This window comes from Myodes glareolus, chromosome 13, assembly GCF_982192425.1.
Source record: "Myodes glareolus chromosome 13, mMyoGla1.1, whole genome shotgun sequence".
NCBI lineage: Eukaryota > Metazoa > Chordata > Mammalia > Rodentia > Cricetidae > Myodes > Myodes glareolus.
Window position 1 is genome coordinate 19,737,664 of NC_142038.1, and position 27,786 is coordinate 19,765,449.

At 40.0% G+C, this 27,786-nt stretch overlaps 1 protein-coding gene across 1 annotated transcript; it reads left to right on the forward strand.

Annotated features, from left to right (window-relative positions):
* Positions 1–19,537: 19,537 nt before the first annotated feature.
* On the forward strand, positions 19,538–24,193 carry LOC125390593 (melanocortin receptor 5). The gene is made up of 2 exons (XM_048419655.3): positions 19,538–19,723; positions 20,659–24,193. Exons 1-2 carry the CDS (start codon positions 19,620–19,622, stop codon positions 21,671–21,673), a joined length of 1,119 nt encoding a protein of 372 aa, XP_048275612.3. The 5' UTR covers positions 19,538–19,619; the 3' UTR covers positions 21,674–24,193.
* Positions 24,194–27,786: the final 3,593 nt, after the last annotated feature.

The window sequence follows — 27,786 nt, forward strand, 5'->3', positions numbered from 1 at the left end:
GTTCTTGTCAAATAGGTCTTTCACTTCCTTGGTTAGAGTTATCCCAAGATATTTTATGCTATTTGTGGCTATCGTGAAAGGTGAAGTTTCTCTGATTTCCCTCCCTGCTTCTTTATCCTTTGTGTATAGGACGGCAACTGAATTTTTGGAGTTGATCTTGTACCCTGCCACATTACTAAAGGTGTTTATCAGCTGTAGGAGTTTTTTGGTAGAGTTTTTGGGGTCGCCTATGTACACTATCATATCGTCTGCAAATAACGAGAGTTTAACTTTTTCCTTTCCAATTCGAATCCCCTTGATCTCCTTATGTTGTCATATTGCTATTGCTAGAATTTCAAGCACTATATTGAAGAGGTATGGGGAGAGTGGACAGCATTTTCGTGTTCCTGATATCAATGGAATGGCTTTGAGTTCCTCTCCATTCAGTTTGATGTTAGCTGTTGGCTTGCTGTAAACAGCTTTTATTATATTTAGGTATGATCCTTGTATCCCCAATCTCTTCAAAACCTTTATCATAATGGGATGTTGAATTTTGTCAAATGCTTTTTCAGCATCCAATGAAATGATCATATGGTTTTTTTCTTTCAGTTTATTTATATGATGGATTGTGAGGCTCTGTCTTTCCTGTTCCTCCAGGCCAAAGCACAGGATGCAAGAAATGTTTATGCTAACCAGGTAAGCTTCCTGCTAAGTTCAGTGCTTGCTTCTGCTCTAGCCTGGTATAATAGCCTAGGGCTCTATATCACTTTAAAATGGTAATTTCTCAACCTGCCTGGACTCTTCCATCTTACCTGTCTGACACTGCCTTTCATCCTCGACCACCTGCCTGTGGAGAAACTCTCTCAGGCACCAGTTTCCCCAGCCACCTCTGGGTGGGAGGAGTTTTTCTTTACTGGGGCAAAAGGGTATATTAACCCCAGATTAAGCTGAAAAAATGGGGCATTCTCCTCTTGAGAATGACTCGAACTCTGTATCTGTGTGTGCGTCTGTGTTTTAACTTCTAGGATATTAGAGCTCGTGGGAGGTGGGTGGTGATGCTGACCCCGTGGCGTGGAACGACCCCCACAATGGATTACATTGATAGATTTGCATATGTTGAACCAGCCCTGTATCTCTGGGATGAAGCCTACTTGATCATAATGGATAATTTTTCTAATCTGTTCGTGGATTCGGTTTGCCAGGATTTTGTTGAGAATTCTTGCATCGATGTTCATGAGTGAGATTGGCGTATAATTCTCTTTCTTGGTTGTGTCTTTATGTGGTTTTGGTATCAGAGTAACTGTAGCTTCATAAAAAGAATTTGGCAATGACTCTTCTGTTTCTATATTGTTTAATACATTAAGGAGTATAGGTACTAGCACTTCTTGCAAGTTTTGGTAGAATTCTGCATTGAAACCATCTGGTCCTGGGCTTTTTTGGTCGGGAGGTTTTTGATAACAGCTTCTAATTCTTCGTGGCTTATAGGCTTTTGTAGTAAGATCTAATGATTCTCTGAATTTCCTCTGTGTCTGTGGTTATGCCCCCCTTATCATTTCTGATCTTATTAATTTGTGTTTTTTCTCTCTGCCGTTTGATTAGTTTGACTAGGGGTTTGTCAATCTTGTTGATTTTCTCCAAGAACCAGCTTTTGTTCCATTGATTCTTTGGATTGTTTTCTGTGTTTCTATTTTGTTGATTTCAGCCCTCAGTTTGATTATTTCCAGTCTTCTATTTCTCCTGGGTGAGTCTGCTTCTTTTTTTTTTTCTAGAGCTTTCAGGTGTGCTGTTAAGTCTCCAATGTGTGCTTTCTCCGTTTTCTTTAATTGGGCACTTAGTGCTATGAACTTTCCTCTTAGCACTGCTTTCATTGTGTCCCATAGGTTTGAGTATGTTGTGTCTTTATTTTAGTTAAATTCAAGGAAGACTTTAATTTCTTTCTTTATTTCTTCCTTGACCCAGGGGTGATTCAGTAGTTGACTGTTCAGCTTCCATGAGTTTGTAGGCTTTCTGGTGTTCGAATTGTTATTGAATTCTACCTTTATTCCATGGTGATCCGACAAGACACAGGTGGTTACTAATATTTTTTTGTATTTGTGGAAGTTTGCTTTGTTACCGAGTATGTGGTTAATTTTCGAGAAGGTTCCATGAGCTGCAGAGATGAAGGTATATTCTTTCCTATTTGGGTGGAATGTTCTATAGATGTCTGGTAAGTCCATTTGATTCAATACCTCCAATAATTCTCTTACTTCTCTTTTAGGTTTCTGTCTGATTGACCTGTCCATTGGTGAGAGAGGTGGGTTGAAGTCTCCTACTATTAGTGTGTGTGGTTTGATGACTTCCTTGAGTTCCAAAATTTTTTCTTTTATATGAGTGGGTGCTTTTATATTAGGGGCATAGATATTCAGGATTGAGACTTCCTCCTAATGAATTGTTCCTGTTATGAGTATAAAATGTCCATCTCCATCTCTTCTGATTGATTTTAGTTTGAAGTCAATTTTGTTGGAAATTAGAATAGTCACACCCACTTGTTTCTTAGGTCCGTTTGCTTGAAAAATCTTTTCCCAACACTTTACTCTGAATAGATATCTGTCTTTGTGGTTGAGGTGTGTTTCTTGTAAACAGCAGAATGTTGGATCCTATTTTAGTATCCAATCTCTTAGTCTGTGCCTTTTTATAGGTGAGTTGAGTCCATTAATATTAAGTGATATTAATGACCAGTGGTGGTTGACTCTGGTTATTATTTTTTTTATTTTTATATTTTGTATAGTAGAGTTTGTGTGTTTCCCTTCTTTGAGTTGTGTTTGTGAAGGGTTGCTAGATGTCTGAGTTATCGTAGGCAGTGTTGGCAATGTTGGATTCCTTGGGTTGCGATTTTCCTTCTATTACTTTCTGTAAGGCTGGATTTGTGGTTACGAATTGTTTAAATTTGTTTTTATCCTGGAATATTTTGTTTTCTCCATTGATAGTGAATGATAGCTTGGCTGGGTATAGTAATCTGGGCTTACATCCATGGTCTCTTAGCTTCTGCAGTACTTCTATCCAGGACCTTCTGGCTTTCATGGTTTCCATAGAGAAGTCCGGTGTAAGTCTGATAGGTTTACCTTTATAAATTACTTGACCTTTTTCTGTTGCAGCTCTTAATATTTTATCTTTAATCTGTATGTTTTGTGTTTTGATTTTTATATGGTGAGGGTTTTTTTTTTTTTTTTGATCAAGTCTATTTGGTGTTCTGTATGCTTCTTGAACCTTCATAAGACTATCGTTCTTTAGGTGGGGAAAGTGTTCTTCTATTATTTTGTTGAATATATTTTCTGGGCCTTTGATCTGCAATTCTTCTCCTTCTTCAATCCCTGTTATTCTTAGATTTGGTTTTTTTATTGTGTCCCAGATTTCTTGAATGTTTTGTGATGAGAATTTGATGGATTTGCTGTTTTCTTTGATCAGAGCATTTATTTTCTCTATGGTATCTTCAGAATCTGAGATTCTTTCTTCTATTTCTTGTATTCTATTGGTTATGCTTGATTCTGTAGTCTCTTCATTGCCTCCATTTCAGTTTTCAATTCTTGAACTGTTTCCATTACCTTTTTGATTGTTTTTTCTTGGTTTCCCAGGGTATCATTTACAGATTTACTCATTTCTTCAAACTTTTTGTTATACTTCTTCTCCATTTCTTTACTCATTTCTTCGAACTTTTTGTTGTACTTCTCATCCAATTCTTTAAGGGAGTTATTCATATCCTGTTTAAGGGAGTCTACTGCTTTCATAATGGGACTTTTTCCCACTTCTTCTGGATTAAGGTGTTAAAGTCCTTCTATTGTAGGGTCGCTGGGATCTGGTGTTTTCATGTTGTTTTTAGATTGTTGGAGGAGTTCTTGCCTTGGCATCTACCCATCTCTTCCTGCAAATGCTCTCTATTGGATCTTCTGATACTGGGGCAGGTTCCCTTGTTGGGAAGGGACTTCACTGACAGAATGCCTACCTTTCCTCAGGCAGGACTATTGAAACACAGGAATTGCCTTTTGCCAGGTTGTGCTTACAGCCCAGGCCCAGCACAAGGCAGCTGAGCTGGGGAAATTTTATGGCCCCAGGGGGAAGGGAGGAATAGAGGAAGGTGTACCTGGGTGAAAGCTGGGATGAGAGTTGGGAAAGCTTAGCTGGGTGGATCCACCCCTGCAGGGTGACCAGGGAGTCAAGGAGGTTGGGGAAAGTCTGATCTCCTCCTTGCCGGGCTTCTGCCATGGACCAGGAACAAACTCACCCCTCCAATGGATGTCTGCTAGAGGATCAGTGCACCTTGCTGGCCAGGAATGTCGCTGAGCTGACACCGGGCCTACCTGTCCTCAGGCAGGCTATTGAGACACAGGAACTGCCTCCTATTGGGTTGTGCTTGCAGCCCAGGCCCAATCAGGAAATTAATTTTTTAAAAGAAATTTTGTGTATGAGTATTTTTCCTGCATGCGTGTATGTGTACTGCACATGTGCCTGGTACCGTGAAGGTCAGAAGAAGGCATTGGATTCCCTGAAACTGGACAGATGATTGTGAGGCACCATGTGATGCTGGAACCCCAAATCTGGTCATTTCTTAGAGAAACCACTGCTCTTACCACTAAATCACATCTGAGTAAAGAAACCAGAATTTTAAAATACTAAGACTTTGCTTTTGTTTACTTTAATTTCTGATACTAAACTTATGAGCATATACTAAAATGTAATTAAGAATATGTCCAAATATATGGATATGGTATCAATTATGATGTTTTGCATCTATAAACAGCTATACAATTAAACACAGACATTGGACATTGATATAGTTCTAGGTAGCGCCATCTTTTTTCAGCTTTTTTTCATTGAAAACCATGCCTGTCAGAATCTCACACACAATTTATAATTATATTCACCTTTCCTCACGAGTTCTCATGGATTTAACACTTCCATCATGCATGCTCCTTGCTGTCTTATTTGACCCATCAAGTCCAACCTGTACTGCTCAGATATTATCAGATGTGTGATTGACAGGTCAGATGATTGACCCAGTATGGACCACATCCTTAAAACGAACTCTTCCTCTCCCCACAGCTACAAATTGCTCTAAGCTCTTTAACTGAAGATGCAAGTTCATGAAAATTCCTTAATGCTGTGTTTTCATCTGCCTTAAGCGTGTGCAGTTCCCATGAATCACAGGGGCTGTGAAGTAATCTGAACCACTTCCATGTTGTTTCTGAAAAGCATGGTTTCCCTGTTGTAATTCATGTTTGCTGTCTCTTACAATCTCTGTGTCCTCTTCTGTAATGATCTCCGAGCCATGGAAGGGCAGGTTGTGATATCATTGACTGATTTAGAGATGAGAGTTCTCTTTTTCTTCTCTGTCTCTTGAGGAGATGGAGGTCTCTGTGTTCATTGCCATCTACTGCAAAAAGAAGCTTCTCTGATGAGGTTTGAGAGGTGAGCTAATTTAAGAGTGTAATGTTAAGTCATTAGAAAATGGTTAAATAGTCTGCCTATTTAACAGAATAACTTAACAGAATAATTTAATAATAATTTAATAATTTAACAGAATAATAGTCTGTGATGTGTCTTGCCCATGCTGCTGATGCGATGTGTAAGCACCTTGAGATACATATGAGGGGCCACACCACACCCCTAAAAACCCCAACATACTGGGCTCTGTCTACAGAACACTCTAACAGTCGGATCCATCCCCTCCCGGTACAGGTGGCTAAGTTCAGAAATTGAAAACACATAAACCCTGTCTTCTGCTCAGTGTTCTGCTGCTTCTGGCTGAGCAAAGGTACCCACCATCCTGGGTTTTTCCCTACAAATGAATCTCTTGTGTGAGATTTGTTGTGAGCTATGACTTTGCTTGGCTCCCACCTCCAGGATACCTTCCCTTTCAGAACATTAACACTTGCAGTGAGGAAACTTCATTCCCAGAGCTACAATACTTCACCTAGGAAATCTTTTCCCCACTGAGCTGTAACATACCAGGTGTGGGGTCCAACTTCAACAGTGGACCTTAAGTCAAACCATTAGATAGTTGTTCATTCCCGTGTCACTTGTCCTTACTGCACCTGTGCACCTGTGTTGCCTGCTAGTAATGATTGTGTGCACATGATCCACAGCTGGGTCAATGTGGAGATGGCTTATATCCTACCATAGTTTCATGGCCCCTTCCTGCACCTTAGAAGCTAATCGGTGGAGTTGAGGCTCCAGGTGAGGAGCAGCTTCATCTCTACAGGTTCAGTGGGCCAAGTATGCAATTTCTTCAGCTACTGGGTCTTCTTGTCTCATTCTGTAAGATGTACTAGGTTTGCATCTGACATTGGGTAAATATGTAGAACATACAAAGATCTAAAGAAATTAAACAAGAAAAACCACAAACAATTCCATTAAAATTCAGGCATGGATCTGGTACACTTTCTGGTTTTTTCAGGTGTCAGTGGCATACATGGGACATAGATGTAAATATAGACAAAATATCTGAACACACAAAGTTAAAAAGGACTTCTAACAGAAAGAGGTACAGATGACTGAGAAATACATGTTTTTTAAATGTTCAGTTTTCATCTTTCCTTAGCTAATTAAAGTACTTTGAGATTTCATCCTCACCTAACATAATTGGTAAGATAAAATGTAGTGGAGAATACTGACAGGGATGTGGGGCTGGGGAATGCTTGTCCATTGCTGGTGGGAGCGTGAAGTAGTGCAATCACCTTGGAAATCAATGTGGACATTCCTCAAAAAGTTAGAACATAGTCACCATATGACCTTCTAGTTTATTCCTTAGTAACCCACCCAAGGACTCGCTATCCAACTGTAGAGATAATTGCTTCTCCTTGATCATGGATGCTCTATTCCCAATACCAGATGGCCATCAACTGATGCATGGATAGTGAAAATGTGTACATTACACAAAGCAATATTATTCATGTGTTAAAAATGAAATTATGTACTGGAAGTAAAATTGGGAACTATTATTCCTCGTGAGGTACCTGAGACCTAGAAAGACAATTGTCACACCCTTTCTATTATTTGTGGATGTTAGTTGGAATCTTCTGACAGATGTATTCTGTTTGGAATCCCCATAGAAGTGAGAAAATCATTGAGAAGGAAAGTTTAAGGAAGGAAAATAGAACACGGTGGTGTAAAGCTTTAAAAGGGAAAAGGGAACAAGAAACATTAAATGAGGTAGGGAAAAGGGCAATGTATGAGAAGAATACAGAAAACCTAGGATAACCCAAACAATCCTGTACAATAAAGGAACTGCCGGAGGCATCACCATTTCTGACATAAGCTCTATTATAGAGCTAAGGCAAAATAAAAGCTTGTTATTGGCATCTACAGAGTGAGTTCTAGGACAGTTAAAGATACACAGAATAACCCTGTCTCAGAAAACCAATTTTACAAATAGAAATAAAAGTAATAGTGTTTAAATTAGAGCTTCATGAAAATGGAAACAACACTAAGAATCTGTGTTCTGTATGTAAGTGTGTTGTCTTTGAATTGCCTGACAGGTAAAGAAGAAGCAACAGCTGCTAACAGACATTTGATGATAAATGTTGCTGGATTAATCTGACATATATGTTTTGAAAATGCCTTGAGTTCAAAATTTAAGTAGAAAGATATGTTACTTTGGAGAACAGCTTTTACTTTTGTTTCAACAGGAAAAGAGAGGCTATGGATTTATTTTTGATTAAAAAAATGTGTTTGATTAAGGAAGATGCCTTAATAAATCTCTGATAGCTGTGCATGTCCCAAAAGTCTGAGTTCTACATCCAGAACAGCTTCAAGACTACTGATTGAAATCATCAAGCCTCCAAGAATATTCTAGGCAGGATTTGGCCATAATTCTAAATTTTCTTTATGTCTCTATAAGATAACCAGTGCTCCCAATCAGCAGGAAGTAGCTGGAAAACTATTTCAACATTCCCAAAAAATGAATTATGGATGTTTTCCTGTTTAGTGTCGTAGTATCAAGCTGTTATACTTACTATTCAGAAAGAAAGTGAAACAAAGGAGATTAGATTCTGAGTTCTTGTTTGAAGACTAAAGGGGAACTCCTTTGGACAATTTTCTTTCACCCTGCAAAAATTTGTCGCTTGTATTGTTTTAATAAAGTTCTGATTGGCCAGTAGAAAGGCAGGAAGAATAGGTGTGTTAATGAGAGCAGAAGAACTCTGGGAAAAAGAAAGGCTCAGTCTGCAGGCATCTCCCAAACACAAGGAAGACAGATGAGAATGCCTAACTGAAAATGTAAGATTTTAGACAATTCTGAAGTCATTTCTGACAATTCTAAACCCTCTCAGCCTCTGTGTCTCAGTGCTTCCCCTCCTCCCCTGGGAACCAAGAACCTAACAGCTACACATGCACGTACTCAGTTCCTGAACAATTACCCATCCTCGTATGTTTTGACTCAGTCCCCTGGGAAACGGGCTCAAAATGACCTCTTACCTCATCTGATCTGACAATAGTTCTCCAGTCAATTATTGGTATTAGTCCTTTTCGAATAAGCCAATCATAATGGTCCAGAAACAAGCCCTCTTGTTTCTATGGGGCCTTCTCCTTTAAAAGAAGACTGTACCAGCTATTCGAGGTCTCTTGGCTTCCTGAATGCTGAGGGACCCTGTCATGACAGAATTAATAAAATCCTCATGCTTTTGCATTGACTGTGGTATATGAGGTTGTCTCTGGGGGCGATTCCTTCTCGGGTTGGACACTAGAGTCCAACAATAAAAGGTTCCAAGCCACATAACTAACATAGACAATGATTATGGGTTAATGTAAGTTTTAAGAGATAATAAGAAGCCTGATCTAAAAGGCAGCCAGTTTATAAGTAATGGGGTCTTCTGTGTGTTTCTTTGGAACACAGCTGAGGGACTTGGTCCCTCTGGAGGTTGAGGGACCTCTGCCCCAGCAGCAGAATAAAAATTCCTCTTGCTATTGCATCAACCATGTTGAGAGTGTCTCTTGGTGTGACCTACTCCTTGCTTGGGCTTTAGGGCTCAACAACTTCAATTACTCTATTGAAAACCTATGTAGAGGACAACCTTGCCGTTTTCTGACTTTAGTGGAATTGGTTTTATTAACTGCTATTGACATTTTATTTGATTTTAGCTATGGGCTTTTTATATACTGCCTTTATTTTATTGAGGCATATCCCTTTACATATGCCTTATCTCTAATCTCTCCAGGACTTTTATTATGAAAGCTTGTTGAATTTTCTTAAAGGCCTTTTCTGCATCAAGAGACATGATCATGTGGGTTTTTTCTTTCAGATTTTTTTAAGATGGTGAATTGAATATACTGATTTTCTTATATTGAGTTATCCTAGAGCCTCTAGGATGAAGACCATTTGATAATAGTGGATGGTCTTGTGATGTGTTCTTAGATTCAGTTTGAAAATATTATTGAGAATTTCTGCATCGATGTTCATAGGGAAAATATCTATAATCCTCTTATGGGGAGGTCTTTATGTGGTTTGGGTATTAAAATAACTGTGACATCATAAAACAAACTGAGCTATGTTTTATGAACATACAAACAAATTTGAGGAGTATTTCTGCTAACTATTCCTTTAAAGTCTGGTAAAATTCTGTGCTGTCCTTGTGTTCATTTTTCTTTCTTCTTTTTTTGTTTGGGACTTTTATTTATTTATCTATTTAGTTATTTATTTATTTATGTATTTCCCAAGGGGTTATAGGTCTCTGCATATTGCTTACCTTATCATGATTTAATTTTATTAAGTGGTATCTATTGAGGAAATTATCCCTTCAGAAGCAGCATTTCAACTGCATTTTAAGAAATAAAGACTGCATAAAAATTTGAGAGTAAAAGAGTCCCATTGGTCAGCCTTACTAACCAGTTTAGTATGGTAACATACTTGTTGATATCCGGTAGCCACTTATACACAAACCTTTAATCCCAGTAGCAACAATGAAACACACCTTTAATCCTAGAAGCAACATTGACACCAAAGTTAATCCCAGTAGTCCTGTGATATGCACATTTACAGTAGCCACATGAGCTGACATAGATATCAGGTGGTACATTCCTTTAATCATGGTGGTGCATGCATTTATCCCAAAATGATGCTCAAATGTTTCCTCTTACCTCATCTGATCTGGCAACCACTCTTCAGCCAATTATTTGTAATTGCCATTTTAAATAAGCCAGTCATAACACTTAAAGGACAACTCTCAGACATGCCCCCCCTTAGTTCTTTGGCTTTTTCTTTTAAAAGTAGCCTATACAAGCTATTTGGGGTCTTTCTGGTTTTTTTGAATACTGAAAGATCCTGTTGTGACAGAATGAATAAAATCCTCATGCTTTAAATCAGCTGTGGTGTGAGAGATGGTCTCTTGGGGCAACTACTACTTGTAGTTGGACTCCAGGGTTCAACAGAAAGTAGGGTGTGTCACCTGGGTCTGTATAGGTTCCCTGGATCTGTATGGGTCCACAGTAAAGTGTGAGGAGAGGCCACAGCAGCTGGTTGTTTACAGAACTTGGGAGGAGAGTAGGATTGGATACGGAGGTGAGGAGGGAGAGTGAAGATGTGGGGCTCTTCTTTTGGCTCTTCTGGCCTACCTGCTTCTCTGGCACTTAACTGTCTCCTACCAGGATATACCTGCTGGGTTTGGGGGCCAGGGTAACAGGGTGAGTGTGGAAGAAGGGTCGAGGGAAGCATGGGACAGAGGAAGAGAAGGCCACAGCCAGTGGTTTCCTAAGGAGCTGGAGATGGGACTGGGGATTGGATTTGGAGGTAAGGAGGGAGAGTGAAGATCTGCAGTTAACCTTCCTGTTTTCCTGACTGGAGTGGCCTCAGGGATGCTTATTCATACATAATCTAAAGCTTATGTATTTTGCATTTTGCTACCGACCTCCTGCTATCTTCAGACTCTGAACTAGAATGCAAAGATATTCTATACCGGAAAAACTGAATGACACACAGAGAATTTCCTTTGATCATATATGAAATCCTGATATTGAGCAGAGGGCAGTATACTTGTCAAAAGGATTTCTTTGTTAGATGGATATGTTGATAGGATAGTATGCAGAGAGAAAACCCTGCAAGTCAATTACAGTGCAGAAGTTGCTATGAGTTAGGTGAATGGTATTAAGAAGACAGGGAATGATGAATCTGAGTACTGTACTCAGTCCTCAGGAAAGAGAACATTCTGCAGCATGTCACATTGAAGCATTGTGTGTGTGTGTGTGTGTACATAAGAATTCTTTGTCTTTAAGATCTATTTTTATGTAATAGTCTAAGAATTGGTTCCTTCTGCTATCAAAAACTGTAACAAAGCATGTCAGAGCACCTGACCTCTCCCCAGTGCTGTGATTTGCTGAGTGTGTTTACAGAGTTGAATTTACAACAACTGTAGAATTGGCAAAGGAGTGCTAGCTTGCTGCTATGCACTCCAAGTTTTGTTACAGTGTTTTTCAGTATGAAATGGATTGTGTTCTATACATTTGAATGTAAGTGTTCAGTTATATATAGCTAAAGTTATAAGATTAAAACTTGATTTTAGATTGTTATTAAGAGCTACCTGGCTAGATTTTGACTGTGTTTCAATTAAGTAACTGTTTGCTAATACTATGAAATTCTGAGACTCTATAGAAAATTTTAGATGGCAGCATAGAGATATTGTGGAATGGTTTGGAATTCTGTTAAGAATTTCCTACCATAGAAATTAATATATCCAATCACTGAGACTAATTAAGGTACTTCTAACTTTCTTCATTGCACAATGATTCAATGGTGAGATTTTTTTAAAGATTTGTGAAAATGCCATTACATAATCCTGTTAAATATTTTCCTAAGTGTATGTATACACGTGCAGCACGAGGTGTGCAGTGAGGAAAAGAGGTCAACTTCAGATGGATCCTCACCAATAGGAGACCTCAGTTAGATTCTGTATCCTTCCCAATCCCAAACAAGCAAGCCATGCTCCTTCTTCCACCATTGGTATTCACACAGCAGAGACCACTGTCTGATTGTCATTCAGACATGCATTTATTGAGGCATTTGTCATATAGAGGTTGGCATGGCTGCCTTCTAAGTATTTACTTGCTGTCTCACAACCAATAAAATTGTCATTAAGTTGTCAATTACAGAATTGACTTCTAGAACTGATGCCTGTGTGAACTGCTGTTGTACATTTAAGAAATTTGACAGCCTTTAGATACATCAAGAAAGTTGAGAGCAAATGCAATTATATATTCTTTTAAAAACGTTTATTTGAAGGACAATCTACAAAGATCATGCTTTCTATCAAAATCTATGATACTTGTTTTAAAAGTAGCTTTAGGCTGGAGAGATGGCTCAGCAGTTCAGAGTTATGGCTGTTCTTGTAGAAGACCCATATTCAGTTACCAGCACCCATATGGCAGCTTATAACTGTCTATAACTCCAGTTTCTGGGAATCTGACACTATTTTTGGTCTCCATGGGTACCAGGCATGCACATAGTGCATATACATACATGCAGCTAGAACACTCATCCATACAAAATAAAAATAATTGTTACAAATTAAAAGTATAATCAGTTTATATATTGTCACTTTTCATAGTATTAGAGAGTACCTTTTGTGCAGGGTTTGGGGTGTGGGAATGAAAGTTTTTGCTCTTAGAAATTTAGGCTCATTTTATTCCTAGGGAAGACACTGCTAAGTATTTTGATAGTTTAGCAGGTTGGGAAAGCTTTGTCACAATTCATGATTTTAGTTAACAGGTAATCCATCAATTTTTAATCTCTTTCTGTCCTTTCCATTCCATTCCATAGGTTGTTTTCAGGAGAGAAGAATTCCTCAAAGGGTGGAGTAATTGATGGCTATCCCAAGCACCAAGAAGAGAAATGTGGAGTTCCTAGGCCCTTTGCTGAGGAATCATAGAGAACTGGACTGGGTCTGAGACGGGATCTAGTCATTACACCTGTCATAGACATAGGAGATTCCCATGAGGCCACTCTGCAGGAAACAGTTCTGGCGGCTGCCTTTTTCTTTTTGTGTTGTTCTTATCTGTTCAGCCTCAACCCCTACACTGCTCCTTGCTGAAGTTAAATGACTCAAGATGAATTCTTGAGGACAAGAATGGGAAGGTGCCATTTTCTACTGTTTTATCAACAAACGAGACTTTTTTTCCAGCAAACTTGAAACCTACATGCTTAATTTTGTCAGGACTTGTAGTACCTCATGATAAAGGCATGACTTTTCAATACAGAATCCGGGAAGAGTCTCTTATTTTGGGCTCAGTGGTGAGAAAGGTTCAGAGGAGCTGTGAGACATTCCCAGGCTTGCCACACAGGGTATCCTCCAAGGTTGAGTTTCAGAATGAAGAGCAGTGGCTGGAGACACGACTCAGACGTTAAGAATGCTTGTTACTCTTTCAGAGGACTGGACTTTGGTTCCCCACATACACATCAGGTGGCCCGCAACTGCTTGTAATTCCAGCTGCAGGGACTTCCAACACTCTCTTCTGGGTTCCGCTGGTATCTGCACACATGCACAAACATGCAGACACATATAAGTAAAATAAATCTTTAGAAATGAAGCTCCCGTGGGCTATTTGTGAGAATGACACAACTTGGAGATAGCTGGCTTGGGGACAAATCTGCACTGTAGTAGGACCTAATGCTGACACGCAATTATTTGGGTCTAGAATTTACTTGGGGAAGCACTCTAGTGTATGCAGTGTTGATGGAGAGCAATTGAGGAGTTGTCAGTCCCTACCAATCCTCTGATGGCTTCACCTATACAGAGAGCCTCAAGCCTGCTGGAGCTGACTCATACACCTCTTCAGTGCCTCTGAGCACTTTACAGACTGACTCTCATCAGTAAGAGAAGACTATGACTGAGTAGAATCACTTATGCGTGATGACTGAATGCCAGAGAGAGGATACAGACTTTCTCAAGACCAAAACATAACTTACATACTCACTTCCAAGGGTGGAACAGGTGAGTCATGCAGCCTTGGTTGTTAGTTATTGAGGCATTTAGGTGTGTTAATTCCTCAGTAAGGTGCCCCAGTAAATAGGGTGCCTGGTTGGAAACAGACTAGCTCATCTTCACAGTGTAGAGACTGGTCTTCTAACCAGACTTGTGGGATCTGTATACACTGCAGGTGATGGTGTTCCTCCAACCTCACTGTGTGGATGTATCAGTACAAGAGTCTCTAAGAGAAGATACAGAAATGATGCTTTAATGTCAGTTAAGTATGTAGACCTGGTTTTGTGGTTTTGCTTGTTTAATCTCTGTTGAAGTGTTATATCTATCCAGGCAGTTAGATTCCTCATAGAACATGCATGAATTCATAAGCCAGAAGTTGGAGACTGCCTTCCACTCACTGCTTTCCCATCCACAACCACCATCCGGTTCTAAGCAAAAATCTTGTTTCATCTGGCTTGGAATATGTGAATGAAATTAAAACTACATTCTTTAGCTTTCACTTGTCAGTGTTCACGAGATTCTTATTCTCAACAGTTGTACATTGTTCTCATGATTGTACAGTATTCCGTTGTGTGAATAAACCACATTATCCAATGGTGTTTTGGTTCATTTCTAACTTGGGAACTGTACTACCACAGTTACCAAGCAAATGGGTTTTTGTGCACATAGCTCTATATTTCCTACTAGGAATAAGATTGCAAAGCCATAGTACATGCACCATATTCATATTTATTGGCAGACACCCAGAACTTTTCAGAGTGCAGTTACCTTACCTTCTTGGTAACACTGCTTGTAGTTTGGATGAGAATAGAGGTTCAAGTATGTTTGAATACTTGGTCCCTAATTAGTGGAGCTGTTTGGAAATGGTTAGAGGCATGGCCTTGGAGGATGTGTGTCACTAAAGCAATGACCCAAATTAATAAAATTAGAGGTGTAAAGGAGGTGTTATAAGAGACACCTGTGAAATCCAGAGGGTTTTAAGGATACACTTCAAAGCCCATATTCTACTAAATTCGGAAAGCTGAGAAAAATGGATGAATTTCTTAATGAATCTGACATACCAAAGTTAAACCAAGAAGATATTTAAAAATTGTAATAAATGACATTGGAACATCATTTAAAAACCTATCTAAAACAAAAGCAAGGTAGAAGCCCAAGTCCAGATGTGTTTACCACAGGACTTTACAGGAAATTCAAAGAGCTAAAACCAATGCTCCTCAAACTGCTCCATAAAACAAAAAAGGAAATTATATCTCCAAATTATTTTTATGAACACTGACTGACACAGATACCTAAACTAGATAAATAAATGAATAGAAAATTCTAGAACAAGCTCCTTCATGAACATAGATACAAAAAATTCTCAGTAGAATATGTGTGAACTGAATTTTAGAAAACATCCAAAATGATAAATCATCTTCATCCTAGAGATGAGGGAATGATTTACACATGTAAGCCAACAAATGTACTCCATCACATAAGTAGACTTAAGGACAGAAATCATATGCAGATGGAGAAAAGAGCATGGAGAAAATCTAAGGTTCCCTTATAAAAGTTATGGAGAATCCAGGGATACAAAGTATAATAAAGGCAATATTCATAAGCCCACAGGCAGCAGTATGCTAAATGGAGAAATCAGGAACAAGAAAAGGATGTTCATCCTCTTACTACTGTTGCCAGGTTGTACTTGAAGTTGTAGTTAGAACAGTAATCCAAGAGAAGAAAGTAGGAGAGCTACAAATAGGAAAGAAGTAAAAGTATCCTTAAAACTCAAGAGTTCACTAGGAAACTATATTGCAATGTGGTTGGATACAAAGAACAAAAATTACTAGTCTTCCTAGATACCAATGACAAACTAAGAAATAAACCAGGGAAACAATTCTGTTCACAGTGGCTATTCTAAGCACCGTCTCTTGGGATAGATCTAATCACAGAGATGACTCAGTGGTTAAGAGCAGAGCCTGCTCTTTCAGAGGTCCTGAGTTCAATTCCCAGCAACCACATGGTGGTTTACAACCACGTGTAATGAGATCTGGTGCCCTTTGCAGGCAGACCACTGTATACTTAATAAATAAATATTTTAAAAAAAGATTAGTATACAGTGGAATCTTAAAAAAAATTAGAGATAGCAGAAGATGGAAAATCTGTCTATACACACTTGTATTTGTAGGATTAATTTAAAAATATTATGCCAAAAGCAATCTATAGTTCAAATACAATCCTCATCAGTTGAAAAGAATCATGTTTCATATGAAACAAACAAAACTAAGATGCCCACACAATCTTGAAAACTAAAAACACTGCTTGAGGTAACACCATAGTAACAAAAAATAGTATGTTACTGGTAGAAAAGACAGATACATTGATAATAGAATAGAATTGAAGATCCAGGCATAAGCTTATCCTTTTTCAGACACCTGATTTTTTTGTTTTTATTAAGAGTCAAAAAATATACATTGGAAAAAGAGGCAGCATCTACAATTGCTGTAGAAAATAGATAGCTAGTTTGTTATCTCTTGTCCTGCACAAAACTTAATTCCAAATGAACTAAGGATCTTGTGGTAGTTTGAATGTAAATCTCCATAATCTCATAGGGAGTGGGACTATTAGAAGGTATGGCTTTGTTGGAATGGGTATGGCCTTACTGGAAGAAGTGTGTCACTTCGGGGGGCAGGATTTAGTTTTCTATGCTCGGGATACCGCCTGCTGTCTCAGTCAACTTCTTGTTGCCTGCAAGATGTAGGACTCTCAGCACCATGTCTGCCTCCACACTGCAATGCTCTCCATAATTATAATAATAAACTGAACCTCTGAAACTGAGTGAATTACTCCAATTAGATGTTTCCTTTAGAACAGCTCCCATGGTCATGGCATCATTACAGCATTAGCAAACCTAACTAGTACAGATTTCAGCGTAAGACTTGATACTTTGAGTCTGTTAAAGGAGAAAGGAAGGAATATATTTCAATTTGTGGTATATTCAAAAAGACTGTCTGAATAGGAGTCTGGTAGCACAGGAATTAAGACTAACAGTTGACAAGTGAGACCTCATGAAGCTGAAAGACTTCTGTACAGTAAAAAACCCTATCTACTGTAGGGGCAGCCTACAGAATGGGGAAAATAAATACTAGCTACAAATTTGACAGAGGGTCAATATCTAGACTATACAACGAACTCAAAAAACTAAACACTAAGAAAACAGACAATCCTGTTAAAGTTCTCAGAAGAAATGCAACTGGTTAATAAGAATTTCTTAAAATATTCAACATCATTGTCTGTCACAAAGATGAAGATTAAGACTACCTTGAGTAGTATAAAGCCTAATCCACAAGACAGAGCTCACGCCTGGTAATAATGTTAACTGTGTCAAGAACCCCTCACTGAATAGATTATAAGCCCTACTATGACCTGCTTTCAATATTCTACTAAATAGATATAGTATCAAACTGCCCTCTAAATACTTATATTTATCACTATAAATACAGGGATGGTTCATTATATGTAAATAAATGTATAATGTACTATATAAAAGAACTCAAAGACAAATCACTTGATTATCTTAGAATAGATGCAGAAAAGACTTTTGAAAAAAACCCAACATCTTTGTAGTAAAATGTCTGAAGATATTAAGAATACAAAGAAACTACTTTAATATAATAAAAGGTATATATGATAAATTTATATTTAGCATTATATTAAATGGGAAAACTTTAAAGAATTTCCACTAAAATCAAAACCAAGGGTAGCTGCTTTTCTTCACATTTATTTCATACAATACTGGAGACTTCAGCTAAACCAGCAAGATAAGGACATAAAAAGGATGCAGATAGAAAAGGGAGAAAAAAATTATCCTGTTTGCAAACTTTTGTATGTAAGAGATCCTAAAGAATCTGGATCCAGAAAGAACACAGCACGGTGGAAGAATGCAAAATTAACATACCAAACCAGCAGCCTTCCTGTACAGCAGTAACAAACATATCAAAAGAAAACCTGGGACACAGTTCCTTTCAAAACAGAAAACAACAAACAAACAAATCCCTTGAAATATACCTATACAAGGAAGCCTGTCTAAAGAAACATTTCTAACAATGACAAAAAGAAATGAAGATTCTGGAAGATGGAAGGACCTCACACGCTCATGGATCAGCACACTGTGAAATGGCTATAATATCAAAAATCAATGTACAGATTCATTGCGATTTCTATCAAATTTTCAATAAAGTGCTTCACAGAAATTTTAAAAAATCATATCACAGAGTCCCTGAATAGCTAAAGCAATATTGAGCAAAAAAGAACAATTCTGAAAGTATCATCATGCCTAGTTTCAAGTTATAATAAAGTCAAACTCAGCAGCACCTTGAAAGAACCACGCTTGGTGGACACGAAATGCTCCATACAGAGGCTATAGCCTGCCAAAGCACAGGGCTCCTCAGCTGGACTGCCGGCCATCAAATCCTGTCAGTGCTTCACAGAGTTAGAGAGAGAGAGAGAGAGAGAGAGAGAGAGAGAGAGAGAAGAGCTGGAAATGATAAAAGCAAGTCATTTGCTCTAGTTTTGTAAAAACAAAACAACACAAAACAGTTCAGTGCGACACATGACGCAGCACGGAGATCAAAAACTGCCATACCTGCTGGTCCAGATGAACTGGCTTTTGTGAAGACTCTGCTTTCAGCATCTTATCACAGAGCCCAATATCTTTTGCAGATCCCCGTCTGATCTTGAAGATGGGGACTCAATGAATGATATTTAGTGTGTGGGGCGTTTTCTGCCAGTTCATCACTTTTGCATGTGCACAGAATTAATCTCCAGTTAGGAAATCTCTTCACAGACTACACTGATTGTGCCTCTCCTTAACAAGATGACGCCCAATAAACAAGCCTGCATTTCCTGTATGTGTCTACCCTTGCCCCCCTCCCGCTGTCTCTGCATCTGTCTCTGTGTTCTCTGTCTGATCAGCTGTCTGTCTCTTGTCATTGTGACTCTGTCTCTGTCTCTACCGAGAGGGAGAGGGAGAGGGGGAGAGGGAGGGAGGGAGGGAGGGAGCGAAGGAGGGAGGGAGGGAGAGAGAGACACACACACACACACACACACACAGAGAGAGAGAGAGAGAGAGAGAGAGAGAGAGAGAGAGAGAGAGAGAGAGAGAGGTGTTTGTGTGTGTGAGTAGCCAAGTAGCCCAGTCTCACCAGTCTTCCAGGCTCTGACTTTTCCAAAGAACAATTAGCAGGCATACCGGTGAGCCACTTTGTCTCAGAAAGACAAAGAACAGAGCAGATCAGGTCCTTGGAGCTGGGCAGAATTTTAATCAGTTACTTAGAGGAAGAGAGAGGGATAGGCAAAGAGATTCATTAGCCGGGAAAAAAAAAAAAAATCCATCTGTGTGCCCCTAGGGGAAAAGATTTGTCACACTGGAAGCACCGCAGAGCTAAGGGTTGTGGTGAACCACTAGGTGGCACTGTAAACACGACTCCTAGACTGCCTTGCTGGTGGCAGCAAGTTGCTGGATACCTGAACCCAATAGGTCAGAAAGGCCGCCAGTGGGGCGGGAGGAGGTTGTTAAAAGGCAGAGTGGTGAGGTGCTAGGTTAAGTTGGGAGGAGACTGCGTCCTGGGGATGGCCTTGCTTTCTTACCGAGGTCCGCCCAGGTGGATATCAAGAGCTCATGCAGAGTGAAGCATCCAGTGAGGGCGCCTGGCTGGGATGCGAGACCAGAGCCCGGTAAACAGACACAACTCTATTTCTCAGAAACCGCCTGGAAAAAGTGAGGAATCATGCTTACCTTTGCATGGAGGAGAGCAGAATGGGTGAGCCAGTTTGTGCAGTGAGATCTTGAGGCAGCTGGATGTGATGTTTAAAGCAACAGGAGGATGGGTCTATACCTTTGAGGTGTAAACGTATTGCAAAGGATTACAATCCTAAAGGCTTACCTTATTGTTAATACAATGGCTCTCTGAGGCTGCTTTGTTCTAACATTTCACAGTTATTTCTTCATACTGTGCTTATGTGGGACATAAAATTAGCAGTCAGATCCAATGAAATTCAGATTTTTCAGAATTTAAAGAAAATACGTATTGAGGGAAAGTCCTGTTGTTTTTCTCTATTTAACATACTGTAAAGGAAGCTTATGTATCGAGGGAGCAACTCTGTGTTTCTTCTCAAGCTAAGCAGCCATTGCTGCTGTCTGTTGCAACCCTGAAAGAGTATGCATTGGGATTTTGAGGAGAGCTCTGGTTAGTGATAAGAACACAGATATATCTGCTCTTCTTAGGGGAATGTTTGTATGTTCTTCAGAAATCTGGGCTCGCTCGAGCGAAATATGACGCAGCAGCCCCAGCAATGTGAAAATCTGGACACTGACTAGAACGTTTATGGAGTTTTGATAGGGTTCATGGAGATGCCCTGAGAGGGAACTTGGGGGCCAAGAGATGAGACATGGAAAGAGAAGCTGCCCTTGGCATAGAAATGGAAGCCATTCTTGTAACCCGAGAGTGATAGAATATGAGTAAACAGAAAGAGAGGCCTGTGAAAACATTAAGCTGTGTGTGAGAGGACAGAATTCCAGGTACCAGGAGCACACGTCAGAACGAGGCAAACTGGGGTCTGATTTTCAATACGTTGTGTCTAACCACCCACTTCGGCATTTGACTCGCTTTTGGTGTGTGAGCATGACCTGTGTGGGTGTGTACTCTTATGCTCTCGAGACCAGAATAACACAACAGCAAACAAATCTGTCTTACAGTACATTTGATGCCAAGACGTGGAGGCATTATCTTCCAGCCATGAACTCCTCGTTTCAATGGCATTTCTTGAATCTGACTCCGAATGCCACAGAGGACATTTTAGGACCAAATGTCAGGAACGTGTCTTCAGCCTGTGGGGACATGGGCATCGCCGTGGAGGTGTTCCTGACTCTGGGGCTTGTCGGCCTCTTGGAGAACATCCTGGTCATTGGGGCCATAGTGAAAAACAAAAACCTGCACTCGCCTATGTACTTTTTTGTGGGCAGTTTAGCAGTCGCTGACATGCTGGTGAGCATGTCCAACGCCTGGGAGACCATCGCCATATACTTGATAAATAACAAACATCTGGTGATAACGGACACCTTCATACGTCACATTGACAACGTGTTTGACTCCGCAATCTGCATTTCTGTTGTGGCCTCCATGTGCAGTTTGCTGGCCATTGCCGTGGACAGGTATGTCACCATCTTCTACGCCTTGCGCTACCACCACATCATGACGGCCAGGCGCTCGGGGGTGATTATCGCCTGCATATGGACCTTTTGCATAAGCTGCGGCATCATTTTCATCATCTACTATGAATCCAAGTATGTCATCATTTGCCTCATCTCCATGTTCTTCACCATGCTGTTCTTCATGGTGTCTCTCTACATACACATGTTCCTCCTGGCACGCAACCATGTCAAGCGCATAGCAGCATCCCCCCGATATAGTTCTGTGAGGCAAAGGGCCAGCATGAAGGGTGCCATTACCCTCACCATGCTGCTGGGGGTTTTTATTGTGTGCTGGTCTCCCTTCTTCCTCCACCTTATCTTGATGATCTCATGCCCCCAGAATGTCTATTGCTCCTGCTTTATGTCGTACTTCAATATGTACCTGATACTCATCATGTGTAACTCGGTGATTGATCCTCTGATCTACGCCTTCCGCAGCCAGGAGATGCGGAGGACCTTTAAAGAGATCATTTGTTGTCATGGGTTTCGAGTAATTGGTAGGCTCTGTGGCAGGTATTAGACATAATCTCTCTCAGTGCCCCTCATCTCTCAGTCCTTAAAGTTCAGCCAGGGCTTGAGCAAGGTCCCCAGTAATCTCAAATGTATTCTCCTTTAGCTCCTTCTGCCGCTCAAACTTGTGTTCCTAAAGCTGTGCTCATTGTGTATCAAGAGTATGCATACGTGGATTGTCTCCATCATGCGGATACATGTCTGTGACATGTATCTTTTTACATCTTACTCTTTCTCTACTTCCCATTCCATTTCTAGGAGGCTTTGCTACCCTCTACCTGACCTCGTAAGTGACCTTATGAGATGCAGAATATCCCCAGGCGAGCTGTTATTGAAAGAAACACTGTGGAGGTCTATGACACCATGAGTGGTGGTTTTGTTTTGTCTTTCTTGTGAAAAGGTGGACACAGCTTTTGCATTCTTTTCAAGACTAGAGAGACATCCAGATCCTTTCCATTCGAGCTTCCATTTTATTTGCTATGGGTCTCCCTACAGCTGTCCTATCCTAGACTTCTAGTCTATGGCTTGGATTTAGAATTGTCTGAGGATCAACATTAACTCCCTATACTTTTGTCCATCATAGTTTTGGACTTACTCAGGCTTAAAGTTCTGAACTACAATTCTTGCTTCACGTTCTGTGAAGAGTCTCCATGACTCTTTCTCCCTGTCTTATTTTGACTCAATTCGGCATTTCCAAGAAATATTTGGGGGTCGCATCAGGGACAGTAGGTACACACCCACCCTCACTTCATGTAGTACATGTCTGTAGTCAGACTAGATTGGTTTTCTCACATGCAGTCTTTCAGCATCTCTTGGTGTCTGAAGCTTTGCAGTATCTTACCATGACTCGAGCAATCGTCAAAGGCCCATTCTACAGCAAAGAAATATCATGTTCTCCTCTGGCATTGAGGAAAGTAACATAAGCTCAGGCACTAACTACAATTTCCTAGCTATGTGTCTTTGATATTACTCCAGGCTCCACATCTGTCCTGACATTCCAGGAGGTCAAAAGAACTACCTGAAAAAAAAAATGGGAGAACTTCTTGTAAAATTTGGAAAACCACATAGGATTCTCTTTTTACATAAAAGAACTGATCCACATGGACCTACCACAAGTAAATATGAAGGGAGGATTCAGGTATTGGTGGCCAGAGCAGTGTTTTGTATACCAAGACGTTTTGCTCAATGGAGCTGCGTGGCCCTCTGGGTCCTAGTGTTCTCATCTGAAGGGAAGGAAATGAGACCCTAGAGCTCACAGGCTCCATTTTGCAGTAGTATTCTGGTATTAGTATTTTTCTATTTCATTGGATACTTGGCATCCTTCCAAATGAAAGAAAAAAATGTAAACAAAGCAATGGAGATAGGGGCCATCCCACAAGGAGCTACTGGTATAAGAGGGACCCTTTCTACAGAAGATTTTAAAGGCAGAATATAAGTAGAGCCACATAAATAGCTTGTGGGCATGACCATCTTCCCCTCTAGGAGCTCAGCATAGAAAAAAATATGCTGGTATTAACAGCAAAGGTTTACTAAACGGCAGATTAGCAGTTGTTGGCAACTGATTTGAAAAGAGCATGTCGCCTTTCAAAATGTGTCCTGTTCATTTGTATTTGCTGAGGACTCACAGGCACATCTCCAAGTAAGAAGTAAATGTTCTCATTGTAACCATTATAGAAAATGAAGGCCACTGTTGCCATGGATGTCACAGGGATGCGCACTGGATGCAGGCTTCCTCTCATCTGTACAGAGCAGGCACTTTCCCTGTTTGTAATGTCCCTGTTGAATCTTCTGCCCAATACTCTTGAACATTAAGCAAGGTGACTAGAGTTGCAAGCCTAGGGGTGGAATAAGATGCTGATCTTTGTGGTTACACTGCTCACCTGGACACGCAACTCTCATTAAGTTAATCCTCTGCTCTGGGTGCTAAATGGCTTACTACAAATCCCGACTTTTATATTAAGGAATGTAAGAACACATTCAACTACATTTTAAACTCTGGGTAAACAAAATAGCCCATGTGTTCAAATGTGGCTATATTTGGAAAAATATATGCATATAGTAACTTGTTAAATAATAAGCCAACCTCTGGCACTCTAAATGAAGTCCCCTTAATAGAAAAAGGAGACACATACATGTCAAACATGTAGCACTATATGCTAACTTTATGTTTCTGTGGGAAATATATTTGTTGCAAAATATGTGATTTGAAGAAATTATTAGTAAAGTAAAGGATAAATCGAGTAAAATATATTTATATATAACTAATAGAATAGATGGACTAAATTATACATTTGAATTGGCTGTTCAGATATGTGTCATTTGGAGGTATTTTTATCTTTGTGGAAATTTTCTGATAGGTATTACAAGATGAGAATGTACATACCTTGGTGAATTTTACTTGAAAATATTTATTGTCTATAGGATTGACATTCAAAAGTATATTAATCTTACAAATAAAATACAATTTATACTTTACTATATATTGTTGAAAATGTCTTAGCATATAATTATTCTGGGACTATCACTTATTATGAGCTCAGTATGGAGCTGGTAGTACAGGCTATTAGAAATTCTGCCACCCAAGAGCCAATGGCAGGAAGTGTACCAAGATATAACTATTTCAAGGTATTCCAATACATACACACAATTCAAGGTACGTTGTGTAGTTAAATTCAAAGTGCCAAGACATGGGCTAGTACATGTGACGTGAAATGACACCTCCACACCTCTAATGGCGCCTCTCCCTGGTGGATGCAGAGGTGAACAGATGAGCTTTGAGGCGGGTGAGTAACTGAGAAATATCCCAGGTTACTTCTAGCTCCACAAAGGGATAAAGACAAAGCAATCCTCCTGCTGTGGCCCCCTGAACGTTGAGATGATAGAAGTGTGTTGGCACTCCCAGGTGGGATTTTGCATTTTTTAACAAGCTCTCAAATACTGTAGGTCCAAGCTCCCACCTTAAGAAACTCTGCCTGCCAAGTCTCAGCAAAGTCACATGACAAGACTTTTTTCTTTTCTCTCCTGCTCTATGATCAAAACAAATTAGCAGAGACTCTTCCAGTTAGCTATTCAGGGACCGGATTGCTTAAGGTCTAATGTCTGACTCACACCGCGGGCTTCTTTTCTTACTCAACTTCACTCATAATGTCTAAGTGGGCCAGGGGAACCCTATATGCTGGAGCATTCACTGTTCATAAACAGTGTCTTCGGTATGTTAATCATGGTCTCAGGTGTGTGACCAGCATTGCTGTTGTATTTTTAAGGAGCGTAGAGACCATGGTAGTGTGTGTGAGAAGAACACATTGTACAATTAGTAATTTCGCACAGCAGGACCTTATATACCTGGAAGTAGGGGGGTGATACATTCCTGCACCGGTGCACATACCACAGTTTCAGGGCGTAGAGATGAGTTTGGGGAAGCTCCTAGGATATGCTTGGTCCTTTCCTTCTTTCTCATTAGGGTTTACTTTCATGTGTGGAAAAGAGGACCTACTCGATGTAGTAAAGTCAAGGTAGAGGAATATCTGTCTACGTAAATTTTTAAAGAATGGATTAAATATAAGCAGAGAAGCGGAGAGAATAGGCAGAAAGGCCATCTGATTCCAGCCAAGGGAAGAGGGAAAGATTACTAAATTGTGCCAGAAATCAGAGTCTAGATCTATGGTCTTTCGAAAACAAGAGAGTGATTTATTCTATGTCTAATCAAAGAAGGCTAGAGGCATCTGAGAGGAGGGAGCCTCAGTTGAGAAAATGCCTCCTCGAGATCAGGCTATCTGCAAGCCATGTGGAGCCAGTCAGTAAGCAGCATCCCTCCTTGGCCTCTGTATCAGCTTTTGCTGCCAGGTTCCTGTTCTGCTTGAGTTCCTGTCTTGACTTCCTTCAGTGCTGAAGAGTGCTGTGAAAGTATAAGCCAAATAAACCCTTTTCCCCAAGTTGCCTTGGTCAAGGTGTTTTATTACAGAACTAGTAAAGTTTAGTAAGACCGTATTGTACCTCTCTGAGACATAAACTAGGGAACACTTAGGAGCTTTTCTTTTCTTCTTTTCTTTCTCTCTGTTTAAATGAATGATATGCTATGATATGAAAAACCCTTATAAGTTAATTTTAAAGTCACTCGTATTTCCACAGAGAGTTACAGGAGAAGGCTAAAACACTCAAGGATGGTGAAACCAAGGTCAGGGGTTATGTTATGTGACGGGGATAGAGAGAACAGGAAGTCAGTTCTGTTAAAGGTGTGATCCCTCAGTAAGATACTTAACGAGGAAGTTGCATAAAAGGAACTCAAGCCCAAGATGGCCAGGCCTGTGACTATCTTCCTACATCATGTCCCTTTTTCTTTCAGCATGCAAAGTCAACCTTTTCGATATCAATCACACCAGAATTTACTTTCCCATTCTCCCTGCCCATACTTCTTTCCTCCCTCCCTCCCCTCCCTTTCTCCTTGCTTCTCTTGCTCTCTCCCTTACTTCCTCCTACTCTGTTTCCCTGTTGCGCTCTCTCTCTCTCTCTCTCTCTCTCTCTCTCTCTCTCTTACTTCCTTATTTCTAAAAAAAAAAAATCAATCATTGTTAATCCTTTCAATCTTAGGTGTAAAGAAAAGACATCTCCAGACATTTTTTTTACTATTTGCCTTCTGGAATTATGATAGTACTCTCTGTGTACTGTGCACAGAGTCAGGAGGAAGGTCAGCTTAGTCTGTGAGTGTTCCCCTGTCCAACTTGACACTAGAGCATGCCTTGATCCTATCTGCTAGCATCATGTAACTAGAAATTCATGATAATTGGAAAGTAGAGCTAGGAATTTTGCAATAAGACCTTGATGGTTTTTTTAAAGGTAATTCCTTTTTTTATCCTTCTTTACCACTAACTTCCTTGATTACTTTTATTTTACCTTAGCCATGTCACTGAGTGCTCTCTTCACCAACTCCACAGTCTTCTCTAAGTGCCTTCCCTCATTTGCTACTACTGTCTCTTCTGAAAGCATATTTTCCTGGCTTCATAATATTGGCAAACTTGATTTATGACCCCTTTTCTCTGTGCAAACATTACAATCTTGTCTGTCTCTTTTCTCTGTCTCACATTGACATGCGTCCTTAGTCTCTATCTTTAGTAACTTTTCTTTCTTTCTTTTTATATTTTTCAAGACAGGGTTTCTCTGTAGTTTTAGAGCCTGTCCTGAAACTTGCTCTGTAGACCAGGCTGGCCTCGAACTCACAGAGATCTGCCTGCTTCTGCCTCCCGAATGCTGGGACTAAAGGCGTGTGCCACCACTGCCCGGTGCAACTTTTCTTTTTTATGTCTAATTCTTCTCTCAGTGATTTTATCAACTTCTATGGTTTCAGCTCAACAAATAAAATGCTTGATTAGCATATACTAATTCTACACATTAATATAGGGTTCAGTGTGGTATCTACATTTGCAAACTATGCACTTGTCCAGGTTAGCTCAGTTTGGCCCACTCTCTGTGCTCTTGGCCTCTAGTAATCACTATAGTACTTTCAGGTTGACTTAGTTTTTAAGATTTCGCATATGAGAGAGCATGAGGCACTTGTTTTTCTGTGTGTGGCTCATCTCACTTAGGATAGTGTTCTCAAGGGTCATTCATTTTGGTCTAAAGGATAGGACTTCAACCTTCTTTCTTCTTCATGACTGAATAGTACCTCACTACATATGTGTGACACACACACACACACACACACACAATCTTACTTTAGTGCCCTGTTGCTGTGATAAAATGCCTTGACAAAAGCAACTTAGGGGGGAATGGGTTTAACGGCTCACAGTCCTAGCAACAGCACAGCCTTGAGTGGAAATCAGGAGGCAGGAACTTGAAGCAATTCACATGCATAGTCAAGAACAGCGAGAGAACGGATGCATAGGTGCTGGTATTCAACTCCATTTCTCTTTTTTGTTCAAGACAGGCGCAGTCTGTGAAATGGTGCTGCCCACAGTCGTGGTGTGTCTTCCCACCACAATTAATCCAGTTAGGAACCTGTCTTAGTTAAGGTTTTTTTGCTGTGAAGAGACACCATGGTCACAGCAACTCTCTCTCTCTTTCCCTTTTTTTATTTAAACTTTTTTTTTTCTTCAAGACTGGCTTTCTCTGTGTATCCCCGGCTGTCAT

Excerpts from the sequence above, each read along its gene's own strand:
- LOC125390593 (XM_048419655.3), top strand. The coding sequence starts at position 19,620 with ATGCGAGACCAGAGCCCGGTAAACAGACACAACTCTATTTCTCAGAAA. Across the intron at positions 19,724-20,658 it reads CATGGAGGAGAGCAGAATGG|TACATTTGATGCCAAGACGT; the intron begins GTGAGCCAGTTT and ends TCTGTCTTACAG.